Source organism: Miniopterus schreibersii (genome assembly GCF_964146895.1).
Source record: "Miniopterus schreibersii genome assembly, chromosome: 11".
NCBI lineage: Eukaryota > Metazoa > Chordata > Mammalia > Chiroptera > Miniopteridae > Miniopterus > Miniopterus schreibersii.
Window position 1 is genome coordinate 64543151 of NC_138111.1, and position 13029 is coordinate 64556179.

General features: G+C 43.6%; 1 protein-coding gene across 2 annotated transcripts in view; it reads left to right on the top strand.

The window, feature by feature from the left end:
* The window catches only part of ACO1 (aconitase 1), a 60122-nt gene that overhangs the window by 15103 nt on the left and 31990 nt on the right, over positions 1-13029 (top strand). The window contains exons 1-4 of one of the 2 annotated variants that reach the window (XM_081150473.1): positions 4582-4600; positions 4817-4935; positions 5991-6159; positions 7182-7319. In XM_081150473.1, the coding sequence (XP_081006599.1) occupies positions 4839-4935; positions 5991-6159; positions 7182-7319 (404 nt within the window). In that variant the 5' untranslated portion in view covers positions 4582-4600; positions 4817-4838. Of the gene's footprint in view, positions 1-4581; positions 4601-4816; positions 4936-5990; positions 6160-7181; positions 7320-13029 lie in introns of those variants that run through there. The other variant, XM_081150472.1, reaches the window with a different exon arrangement.

Here is a 13029-nt window from a genome sequence, read left to right on the forward strand (position 1 = left end):
GAAGGGCTCCCGGTGCAGTGGACATGTCTCTTTGGATTTGTTTCACATAAAAACTGTTCACGTGTCCCCTGTGATGGCTGGTCAGCAGCCCGAGCATTCTCCTAAAATATTCACACTGACTGTTTTTTGTTAGCATTGAATGGGGAGTAGGTAAAACAGAGAAATGTAGGACAAAGCAGAGCTGAGAGGGTGGGCGATCAGAGACAGGAACTGAAACCGATCTGTGCTCTGTGTGAATGTGGGAAGTAGCCAGTTGGTAGGTTCCTAGACAAAACCCTAATCTTGGGATAATTTTGGAGTCAGCAGGAGCCATGGTATTACTCAGCGTTTGGGATGGGGTAGTAGGATTCTGGGCAGGGTGAGGCACACCGAGGAGCACTCACGATGCCTAGATTCTGCTCTGGATCCCAAACAAAGGTCTTTCCCCCCATAGTCTCCTTCGAACGCTGTTGTGTTTTGGCTTCCTCTTAGGATTCCTAAGCACTGGGAACTCCTGTAAGGGGATTTGAGACAAGGGTCATAGTATGAGTGGAACCTTGGATTGGCTCTGCTTTTCAGAGTCCTCCAGGCTCCCATGGAGGGAGTGTTTCCCAACTTCCAAGCAAATCCACTTTGGGGGGTTGCCCAAGAGCTCCACAGCTGCTGCTCTTTCCCATGACCTGTGGCTCAGTATAGGGTGGCCGGAACATGAACATGGCTGGCTCAGACCAAGGTGATGGGTGACCCCTGTAAAGATGTAAAGGCGACTCCAGTTTCAAAATTGATTCTTGTGGGAGGCTTTTTTTCAGTTCTTGAGGTTGGTTGGTGACCTTAGCCAGCATCACCTTCAGAGCAGGAGTTGCCGCACCCAGAGAGGTACTGTGTGTGGGGGGGGGGGTGAGTGGGGGGGTAGAAAGGGCCAGAGTTCAAAACTGAGCTCTGCCTTTTGTAGATAGATGCCTTAGGCAAGTTTTTCATTCCTCTGAGTTACAGGTTCCTCAACTGTAAAATGATGCACTTTAATTTACGGAGATGTTGCCAGAGTTAAAAAGATTGTGTAAAGCACTTGGATTGTGCTGGTACTTTGTTATTAGTACTGGCTCCTCTCTCCCCTAATGTCTAAGAGTAAAATTGCTTCATTAATGTAGAGAAACCAGACAATTATGTAGTTTCTGAGGAAAAGGGGAGGCAGACATTAGAGCACTTGACACAAGCCATTTTCTATAAGAGCCATATGGGTCACTGTATCCGTCCTGAAATACCAGCTGGCTCTGTAGGCTCATGGGAACAGCAGGAATCGTAAGACTTCCAGAGTTATGCCCAGGGAATTTGTGAGCCACAGAGAAGTAAGTTGACACATTTTGTCCTCATGCATCATAGCAAATATGGGTACAGTTTAGCAGCTGGTCCTGTTGGCAGCAGTGAAGATGGCACCAAGTGTTAGACCGTTGGAGTCAAATGGGACCTGGGTTCAGCAACCTCAGTACTTGAGTTCTGGCTAGGAAGGGATTCAGAGCCAAGACTCAAACTATAAGAGAAAGTTTATTTAGAAAGTCACAGGAATAGAAGTGAGTGGTAGAAGAAATGGGCTTAGGAAACAAGTTATAGAGGCGAAAGAAGGGCCCTTAGAGCTTAGGGGAGAGCTAAAGGGAACGCATCTGGAGGGGGAATGGGAGGGAGATTGGAAAAGGGTGGGTGTGCTCCCAGAGGGAGGGCCCACTGGGTCCTTGGTCCTAAGGGTTTTTAAGGGTGGAGATTTTAGGGGAGGTCCCAGGAGAGGATCTCAATAGAATATTCATCAGCTTTCCAGGTGTGTCCTTTCAGGGTTGTGGTCTACACTCATTGGTCAGTGCAAGGCAGGGGGTCATTAGTCAGTGCAGCTGGTCCTGAGGTCAGCCTTGGTGCAGCTTGTCTGGTTTTGCACGGCTGTGGTTGATGGGGTCTTTTCTGGGTCTGGACCTGAAACACAGCTGAGGCCTAGATGTATTTGATGACCAGTATTATGCTAGGAGAGGAAAGGTCATCCTGGGGGTGAGGTCCTTGTTTGCCCAGTTTTGCCAATTGCTAGGCACCTGGGGCTTTGTGCCCTGGTGACCTTCTGTACCTGACCCACCACAGTTTGACCATAGAATTCTGCCACACTTGGGGCCACTGACCACTGTAGGACTTACACAGCAATAGGGGTGATTCAGAGACTTAGGCTTTTTAGAGATGTGAATGACCCTCCCTGCCTGGTCCTGCATGGGTTTCCCCATGTCCCCTGGCTGCGGGGACTCTGACATAACCCACAGCCTCTTTGGAGACATTCTTCTGTCCAGGCAGACAAAACAACAGTTCTACCATTTCAGTTGCTACTGCTTGGGGTGGAAAAGTACCATCAGTGACAAATCAAAGGGACAGTAGCATGTTTGCCTTTTAAATTTTTCATGTTCAGAATGCCAGTCGGTGGAAAGGTTCAGTCTCATTTCTGAGCCCACAGATTTGCGAACCTCTCCTGTAGACAGGCTGGCCTGTTTCTCACTAAATAGTGTTTCCGAGGTTTTATCCCTCCTGATTGGCTTCCCATTTAGGGGGGATGAATAACAGATCTCTCGCACTTGTGTTCCACTTCATCTTAAACGCGCCCTCTCCTCGAGCACTGAAGCCACAGCCTCCTTCACACCCGGAGGCCAGCTGCATTTCTTCCCCCCCGTGACCCCCACTCACTCAGCTGCCCTTTTCTCTGCTCACCTCCACCATTTCCAAAGTTTCCTCCCCGAGTGTTCTCTGTCCGGTTACCCTACCATTCCTCTGGGCCAGCACATCTGCCAGGTCGGATTGGGACACAGGTCACAGATTATGGACCAGCAGTCAAACAGGGTGCATGTAAAAATCCAGTTGACCAGCCTTGCTTGAAAAAATGGATCCCTCAGCACTGGGCCAACCTTCCTACCTGCAGACCTTGGCTGGAGCCAGAAGGCTGCTGCCCCTTAGACGGGCACCCTGCCAGGCTGCCTGGCCCCTCTGCTGCCTGCCCATGTGTGTAGGTTCCCTGCCTGAGCCATGCTGGCATTTGGGTTGTGGCCCTCCTTTTTTCATCCACTCTTCACGGTACAATTACATGTAAGTCCCTCACCCAGCACCCCGCAGTATCCGGCAGACACTTGGGGGATTAAAGACTGATTCCTGCCGTGACCCTACCCCCCCCAATCCTTACTTGGTAGTACAGGGGGGACACTCAGAAATACATATTTTTAACAGGAGAGATCCTCAGGCAGTTCTAATGCAGATTCTAGGGTACAGGCCCTGGTAAGCACAGCTCCAGCGTGTCCCGGCATCCCTTGCTAGCCTTTCTTAGTTTCAGTTCCAGAATCCGTGAAGAAGGAAGTTGAGTCGCCCAAATGGAGTCACATATCCCTCCCCTCCCTCCATGGCTGCTCCTGCAAAAACCACTTGGGACCAGGGGACAAAAGCCATTCCCAGCAGAGGCTCCGGTACACCTCTCACTCTTTCCTTGGGTTTCTCTTGTCCCCATCAGGTGTCTGGCTTGTCACCTGCACTGGTAACCCCAGGAAGGCAGGGGCTGCTTCTCAACCAGGTACCTCTTCCCAGAACTAACTAGGACTGGACTTTAGACACAGTTGATGTACAATATCTATTTATTTTCAACTTTTTACAAGTTTTCAAAAAGTTATATGTGTACACAGTTAAAAAGGCAAACCGTATGAAAGGATATACAGTGAAAACTGAGTGTTCCTCTCTGTCCTGATTGGGGGCCTCTGTCCCTCTTAAAGGATCCAGTCCCTTTTATGTCAGTGGAGACAAGGGCCTGTCTATGGAGACAAGTCCCATTTGTAAGTTTGTATGTCTACAAATAGTTGTTCCCTGTACAAGTTTTGGGATTTTTTTTTTTTCATTTTACAGTAATATGTTGGTCATTCCATAGCATTCATCCCAAAATTATGTTGAATGCTTAAGTATTTACTCACAAAAACCTTGGATTAATTAGGGAAATAAAACTACTCTTACCTTAAAATTAAGACTGTTGTGGAATGGATTGATTTTTGCCCAGGGGGTAGGACTAGAAAGCAAATCTCTGACATCCACCCCCATGTGTTCTGCTCTAGGTTGTGTATTATTTGAAATCGCTGCTTACCTGTGTGGAGGCCAAGAACAGTGTCCTCCCTTGTTCACAGCTTGTAATTTATAAAAAGATACACGAGAAGTTCTGCCCAGAGCTGGGGTAGAGGGTCCCCTGCAAACCTATCTGGGGAGTTTGGACCTTGATGCCACCACAGTGTTACCTTAAAGATTCCTTGATATAAACACTGTTGCCGTCAGATGCAGAAATGAGTCAGGAAGACTTCTCACCAACATGTTTATCATTTATTTAAAATGCTGTGGAGACTTACAACAGAAAGCAACTGCCAAAGTTCAGGTTTCATACAATTGCATAATATCACCTGCCATGAACCTCTTACCCCCTATCACGTGAGACTTGAGTCCAGCTCAAAGGTCTATTCAGATAGTCAAGATTTACCATGAGACACATCCTTCAGTTTCTCTTCTTATCAGTGGGAAAATGTTGGAAAACTGTAGAAAGAAGACAAAAGAATTTTGGGATTTTATGCTCTCTTCAGAGGTGAATGCTGGCTTTCACAGTAGCTTCACAGAAACCCATTTTATTGCTAAGAATGTCATTTTTGTATTAATTTATGTCCCACTTCCCCTCTGAAAAACTAGTGAGTGATTTCTTGAAGTGAATGTATACCATAATTGTTATAGAAGGCAAACGCTCATCAAAATAAATGAGGTCCAGCTTTGTGAGTAGAAATTAAATGTTCTTGTGCCTTTTCAGGGACACGTGACCGTCAGGAACCATGAGCAACCCATTTGCACACCTCGCTGAGCCTCTGGATCCTGCACAACCAGGAAAGAAATTCTTCAACTTGAATAAATTGGATGATTCAAGATATGGTAGGTACATGGCTCTATGATGTAATTGCTTTGACAGCAGTTGGTATCTTCTATTGCATAATAATTATGCTATGTAATTAGTTTTTAGGAGAGTTGAAAGAGGGAGTAGCAGAAGCAGAGAACAGTTGAATGATCTTGGATTAAGCTTTACAGACACACACACACATCTTACATTGCTCTTTTTTAAGTAGGTAATGATTGTATACATGTAGCATTTAATAGCATTTTATAATACATAGAGTGTTTTGTACATATGTATTATGTCATTTAACCTGAATAACAGCCTTAGAGGTCATGTTTATAAAGTGTAACAAATCCTGAGGAAGCTGAATCTCCAGAGAGGGTCAATGACATGATCAAATAACAACTATGTGGGTGGCAGAATAGGACAAAAAAAGTCTTTTTTATTCCAAATCATGTGCTTTTCTACCTTTATACTCTTGTCTTTTCCAGATAATATTGGTGAATAATTTTTATATATCAGGATGGAACATTTCCTTTTTAAATGAACAAAGTAGTTTTTCTTATGAGTTACCATCGTTTTATCCTAAAAATCTCAGTTACCACACTGTATGCTATTTGGGGTTTTATTTCCTTTGAGAGATGTATGTGACTATACATTGATCCTAATTACAGTAATTGAAAAGGAGTTATTTTCTCATTTCTTAGACACTAGTTTTCATGAGAAATATTACTGTATGTGTGTGACTTGCTAACATACAATATAGTAAATATCTACACTGATTTCTTTCATGATGACTTAAGGGAAACCCGGTCATTGGAGTCCAAGGCAAGGCAACCATTTATATGAATGAATTAACTCTAATATTTTATTTTTACCTAGTCTGTGGCTATTTTCCAGTACTGAATGCTTCCTAAACCCATTCTTTACCTTCATATTTTAAACTTAGATCAGTTTTCATTTACCCTCCTTCCCTGTTGGAAGAATAGTCTTGATGCCTTATATCAAGATTATACAGATATTGGCTTTAAAGAGGTATTATAATAAGGTGTCTTATGATTTTTGTTTTGTTACGCTTTCTCCTTTACCCTAGGACGCTTACCATTTTCTATCAGAGTTCTCCTGGAGGCAGCCATTCGGAACTGCGATCAATTTTTGGTGAAGAAAAATGACATTGAAAATATCCTAAATTGGAATGTCATGCAGCATAAGAACATAGAAGTGCCATTTAAGCCTGCCCGTGTCATCCTGCAGGACTTTACGTGAGCCTCATGTCACTTTGCTCTCTTTGCCTCTCTTGTCAGACTTTAAAGAAAGCTTTAAAAAAAAACCACACAAATAAAACCTCAGTGACCATATAATTTATCACCCAATATCCAGACACTTTTGAAAATGAAAGGGAGCTACATATTTACCCTAGACAGCAAGAGATTGTTTCAGGCAAATTGGGATATATAATTACTCCACCTCTTCCAGTGGCAAAGGTCATTGCCTTGGTCTTGAGGACTGTGGTTCTAAACACACTGGCGAAAGGTGAAAGAAGTAGGAGTGAAGTTATCTTGAAATCTTTTCCCCACATGTCCTGTCACTCAGGGAAATGGGTTTCCAACAGCTATGCTTGAACACTGATATGCAGTCCCCTGAGGGGTGATACGGAGTTCACAGGGCCTGACCTGTGGCTGTTAAGCCTCAGTTCACATCCTGCTACTCCCGGAATCCTCCTCATCTGACCTCTTTTTCGAGATAGCACTCACTACTTTTCCATTTTTAAATGACGTTAATTTATTCCTCCTAGAGACCAAATTTTACTTTTCTAGAGGAAGACACCCAAACTTTATACTCTAATATAATAAAAAGGAAGGATTCACTTATAAATTTGATTCCCAGTCTACCCATTCCTTTAAGTTTGGTCTGAAGTGGAATATGTGTTCCTGTGTCTTCTCCAGGTCTTTGTCAGCCTCCATATGAATGGGAAACAGTCATGGCAGTAAAAATTCCTGAGATTTTAAGCACCTGCTTTCCCATAATTTCTCTATTTAGACCATATTGGTTGTTAACTTTAATGCAGTGATAAAATTGCATATAGAGATACCACTCAGTCATCGCACTTACTACTTATGTGATTTCTGCTCAAGGAAATGTGTTCAGAAACTCACTTTTCTAAGTCACTCATTAGCTCCACTAATGAGAGAGTTTCATTACCAATTTTGTCAGTGGGAACAAAAGCTGAAAAACTACACGTGTTTGATAGATTAATCTTCTGCTTAATTCCTTCTTTTCTTAGGGGTGTGCCAGCCGTGGTAGACTTTGCTGCAATGCGTGATGCTGTGAAAAAGTTAGGAGGAGATCCAGAGAAAATAAACCCAGTCTGCCCTGCTGATCTTGTAATTGATCATTCCATCCAAGTGGATTTCAATAGGAGGTGAGAAATTAAGATGAATACCTGGTTTTTCTGCTTTGCACAAAATTTTGGAGTATAAGTCTATTTTGTGTGTGTGTAGTTAAATAAATGAAGAAAATATTTAAAACGTATATTTAAGAAAACTCAAACTGAATATAGATTTTCCAGTGAAGATGCTTTTGGGGGGCTGGAGATAAATTTAAAAAAATAATTTTTTTCCTATTTACTTCTTGGGGTGAGTGGCCTGTGTTTAAATTCAGCTTGAAGTCTGGCTGTAAAGCACTCATATGAATTTCTGCCATGAGAGTTTATAAATGCTAGTATGTGTTTGAGTTTAAGAGTTTTGGTTTTTGGTAGTGGCATTTTTTAACCACTGGATGCTTATTTCTCTTTTTGATCCCAAGTAATTATTTCCTATCTGGCTATCTCCACCTCTCCATGTAGGTCTCTGTAATGCCTATGCCTCTCTTTTCCTTTTTCTTCCTTCTGTTGTTTGTGACATTCCATTCCCTCTTCCCCCAAATTATTCCAGTAACCCTAAATTCTCAGTGGCAATCAACAATAAGAATTTATTTCGTACACATCTCCAAGTTGGTTGGGAGGCAAACTGATCTGAGTGCAGTGGGGCAGCTCTGCTTCATCCTGCCCTGGCTGGCTGGACTGCTGCCACTGCACTGCACATCTGCAGGGCCGACTGCTGCCGCTGCACTGCACATCTGCAGGGCCGAGTGCTGCCGCTGCACTGCACATCTGCAGGGCCGACTGCTGACGCTGCACTGCACATCTGCAGGGCCGACTGCTGCCGCTGCACTGCACATCTGCAGGGCCGACTGCTGCCGCTGCACTGCACATCTGCAGGGCCGACTGCTGACGCTGCACTGCACATCTGCAGGGCCGACTGCTGACGCTGCACTGCACATCTGCAGGGCCGACTGCTGACGCTGCACTGCACATCTGCAGGGCCGACTGCTGACGCTGCACTGCACATCTGCAGGGCCGACTGCTGACGCTGCACTGCACATCTGCAGGGCCGAGTGCTGCCGCTGCACTGCACATCTGCAGGGCCGAGTGCTGCCGCTGCACTGCACATCTGCAGGGTTGACTGCTGCCGCTGCACTGCACATCTGCAGGGTTGACTGCTGACGCTGCACTGCACATCTGCAGGGCCGACTGCTGCCGCTGCACTGCACATCTGCAGGGCCGACTGCTGCCGCTGCACTGCACATCTGCAGGGCCGACTGCTGCCGCTGCACTGCACATCTGCAGGGTTGACTGCTGCCGCTGCACTGCACATCTGCAGGGCCGACTGCTGACGCTGCACTGCACATCTGCAGGGCCGACTGCTGACGCTGCACTGCACATCTGCAGGGTTGACTGCTGACGCTGCACTGCACATCTGCAGGGCCGACTGCTGACGCTGCACTGCACATCTGCAGGGTTGACTGCTGACACTGCACTGCACATCTGCAGGGCCGACTGCTGACACTACACTGCACATCTGCAGGGTGTTTGGGACAGCACCATTCCATGTGTGTTTCTTTTGGGGCCCTGGCTGAAGGAGAAAGCGGCTATTCACAGGCTCAAGAAGGCAAACAGGAACCCATAATGAGGCCTAGATCAGGACTGGCATAGGATTACTTCTAGCCACAAGGACATTAATCAAAGCAAGTAACACAGTCAAGTCCAAAGTCAGAGGTAGAGGGGAGTACATCCATACTTTATAGAAGTAATTGCAAGATTACGTAAGGGAAGGCTTCCAGGTCCTGCTAGAAGGCTGGTATCTTAACCTAGAAGTATGGCTAGGTAAAGTTCCTATCAATTATCAGTGAGGAAAGAGATCATTATTCTGCATATAATGCTGGGAAAATTTATAATTTGATAGAGGGAGCAGTTCATATGAATTAAAGCATTAATATTTAAAAAATTAAATCATAAAGTTTAGAAGACAATTCAAGAATATATGTGTCAACTACATTGATGAGAAATATCTAAATTTTGAAGCAATGAATAAACAAAAAGGGAAAATTTTACAGATTTAATGACTTCAAAGTGAACAGGAAATAACTTGAAAAATATTTGCAACAAATATGACAAAGGGTTAATATTCTTAATATATAAAGAGTGTATGGAAGGTGCTGTCAGCAGCATGGCCTCACCGGAGGTCCTTCTGGTCTCCCCTTGAAGTTAGACGTTGAACAGCTATAACTCAACAGAGGATTCTCTGCTTAACACACAGGCAATCTGAGAGATCCACACATTGAAGCATCTGAAGGTGAGTGAGTCAGCGAACAAGAGGAGGTAAAGGGGAAGAACAGAGATTGGGGTCACAGATGCAGCTTGGAGCTCACTACGGGGACTCAGGAGCTGGAGAGGAGTTGTTACAGTGGGCACACTCTGTAGTCCAGAGGAGTAGAGGGGTAGAATCAACATTCCTGCCTGAGTGGTCAGCACATACCACGGCTAAACCCAGTAATGCCAGAGACAGAACACAGGTGGAGCAGCTGTGGATAAGCAGCTGCCATTACCAGGCACTAAACAAAGCCACAGAGCCTCACTGCCTTGCCTCACCTTCCTCTTGCAGCTGCCCTCGGCAGAAGTTGTAGCATTGCTTGTTGGGTTACAGAGCACAGCATCTGCAGCCCTGAGATCTGGAGAAGCAGAAACATTCCCCCCTGAGCAGCAGGACACACTGCAGCTAATCCCAGTGATATGTGGAAATACAGAGGTCCAGCAGCAGAGGTCCGGCAGCTGCTATTAGTGGGAGGAGAACAAAGCCATACATGCACAAATTGGCTTCTGTCAGCCCATCCCGCCCTGACCCATCACAGCTGAGTATAGCAGAGGCACCTGGGATAGCTCAGACAGTACAGTGCTGCCAGCAGCATCTAGTTGCAGGATGCAGCGCTGTGATTTCACCGGCTTGCAACATCATTGCCCATCACATTTATCCCACGAGAGTGGTGCCCTGAGACCAAGGTGACCTGGTGACAGGGGACACCTGCCTCCGCAGGGAATACTGGGCGTTTTCCACTGCCCTGCAGAGATCCGAAAAGCCCAAGAAGCTCAAGAGAAAATAAAATCATACATCATTGCCACCTACTGGAAAACAAAAGCAAAAGAAAGACCTCTTCCTATCAACCTGCTAAAGGAAGAAGTGCCAAACACTCTTTAAAAAGGCAGATTTCATTCCCATAAATGTCTAGTCAGAGACATATCCCATCAAATACCATGAATAACCAAGGTAACAAAGCAGCTCAGAAAGAAAATGAAAAATCTCCAGAAAATAAAGACAGGGAAATATGTGACTCAAATGACAGAGAATTCAGGATCACAGTTCTGAAAATACTCAACAAGATACAAGAAAATTCAGGCAGTTTAATGAACTCCGAAGTAAAATCTGTGAACAAAAGGAGTACTTTACCAAAGAGATTGAAACTTTAAAAAAGAACCAAATAGAAATTCTGGAGCTGAAGAGCTCAATGAAAGCAATGAAGAGTGAACTAGTGAGTTTAAGAAAAAGAGCTGACTAGATGGAGGAAACAATAGTAACATCAAAGATAGAAACCTAGAAATTACACAGATGGAAGAAAAAAGAGATTTGAGAGTAAGAAAAGAAAGAAAGAAAGAGAGAAAGGAAGAACTCTATGAGAACTGACTCCATCAGAAAGAACAATATGAGAATAGTGGGTATGCCAGAAGGAGAAGAGAGGGAGAAGGAAACAGAGAGCCTATTCAAACAAATAGTCATTGAGAACGACCCAAAGCTAATGGAAAGATCTGGATCCTCAAATCCAGTAAGCTAGCAGAACACTAATTATCTCAACCCAAAAAGACCTTCTGTAAGGCATATTATATTAAAACTGTCAAAAATTAATTACAAAGAATTCTTATGGCAGCCATGGAAAAGAAAACAATAACCTGTAAAAGAAATCCCATTAAATTATCGAATTTTTTCAGCAAAAACCCTACAAGCTAGGAGAGAGTGGAATCAAATATTCAAACTATCAAAAGAGAGAAATTGCCAGGCAAGAATAATATATCCAACAAAATTGTCCTTCAGAAATGAAGGAGAAATAAAGACTTTTTCAGACATAGAAGCTGATGGAATTTACCACCACAAGGCTTGCATTACAGGAAATACTGAAGGAGGTTACCTGAAACAGACATGTCTAAGATGACTCATGACAGACAGTAACAGGAAATTGCAGTCCTTATTTAGAATAGGATATTATACACTTAAATATAACATAAAGTAAGAGGTAAAAACATTTTTAAAAAGAGAAGATATAGCTACTGCAATTTGGAAATGAACTCAGCATAAAAAGATAATTAGTGACAACAAAAACACATAAAAGAGGAGGGGGTAAAGGTCTGAATTTGCACAGGGCAGTGGAGATAAGATGCAGCCAGAAGCAAAATCACTGCTGTGTATATCTTTTTTTTTTTTTTTTACATAAACCTAATGGTAACAACAACAATAAAAATCTAACATAAAAAACAGGAAACAGGAAAAAATTATAGAATACCACCGAACTAAAATAACAAACAGAAGCACAAAGGGAAAAAAAAAAAAATAGAGACACAGAGCTACCAGAAAACACAAGGTTTAAAATGGCTGTAGAAAATCCTCATACATTGCCCGGCCAGGCGTGGCTCAGCGGTTGAGCGTCAACCTAGGATCCAGGCGATCGGGGTTCAATTCCCAGTCAGGGCACATGCCCAGGTTGCGGGCTCGATCAATGACTCTCTCATCATTGATGTTTCTATCTCTCTCTCTCTCTCCCTTGCCTTTCCTCTCTCTGAAATCAATAAAGATATATTTAAGAAAAAAAAAAAGAAAATCCTCATACATTAATAATCAATGATGGTCTGAATTCATCAATAAAAAGGCACAGAGGCTCTGGCCGGTGTGGCTCACTGGGTACAGCATTTGCCCCTGCACCAAAGCACCTTGGGTTCAATTCCCAGTCAAGGGCATATACTTGGGTTGCAGGTTCAATTCCTCTGCCCCGGTCAGGGGGGCGTAGGAGGCAACCAGTCAGTGTGTCTCTCCCCACCTTCCTCCTTCCCTTTCACTCTCTCTAAAAAATGAATGGAGAAAATATCCTTGAGTGAGGATTAAAAAAATGGTTATGTTACCCAAAGCAATATACAGATTTAGTATATTTTAGTGCAATCCCCATCAAACTCCCAATGGCATTTTGAAAAGCAATAAAACAAAACATCGTCAGATTTGTATGGAACCACAAAGAACCCTGAATGACCAAAGCAGTCCTGAGAGAAAAGAGCCAGAGGTATCACACTCCCCGACTTTAAATTATACTACAAAACTACTATAATAAAAACAGCATGGTATTGGCAGAAACACACACACAGACCAGTGGAACAGAATTGAGAGCCCAGAAATAAAACCACATACATATGGCCAAATAATTTCCGACAAAGGAGCCAAAAATATGGAGAAAAGAAAGAAAGCCTCCTCAATAAATGGTGCTGGGAAAATTGGAAAGCCACATGCAGAAGAATGAAACTAGACTGCTGTTTGTCACCGTACGCAAACTCAAAATAGATAAAGACCTAAATGTTAAACCTGAAAAAATAAAATACATAGAAGAAAACAGAGGTACCAAACTTATGGACCTCTGTCTTACGATTTTATGAATTTGACCCGAAAAGCAAAGGAAGTAAAAACAAAAATAAATGAATGGGACTATGTCAAACTAAAAAGCTT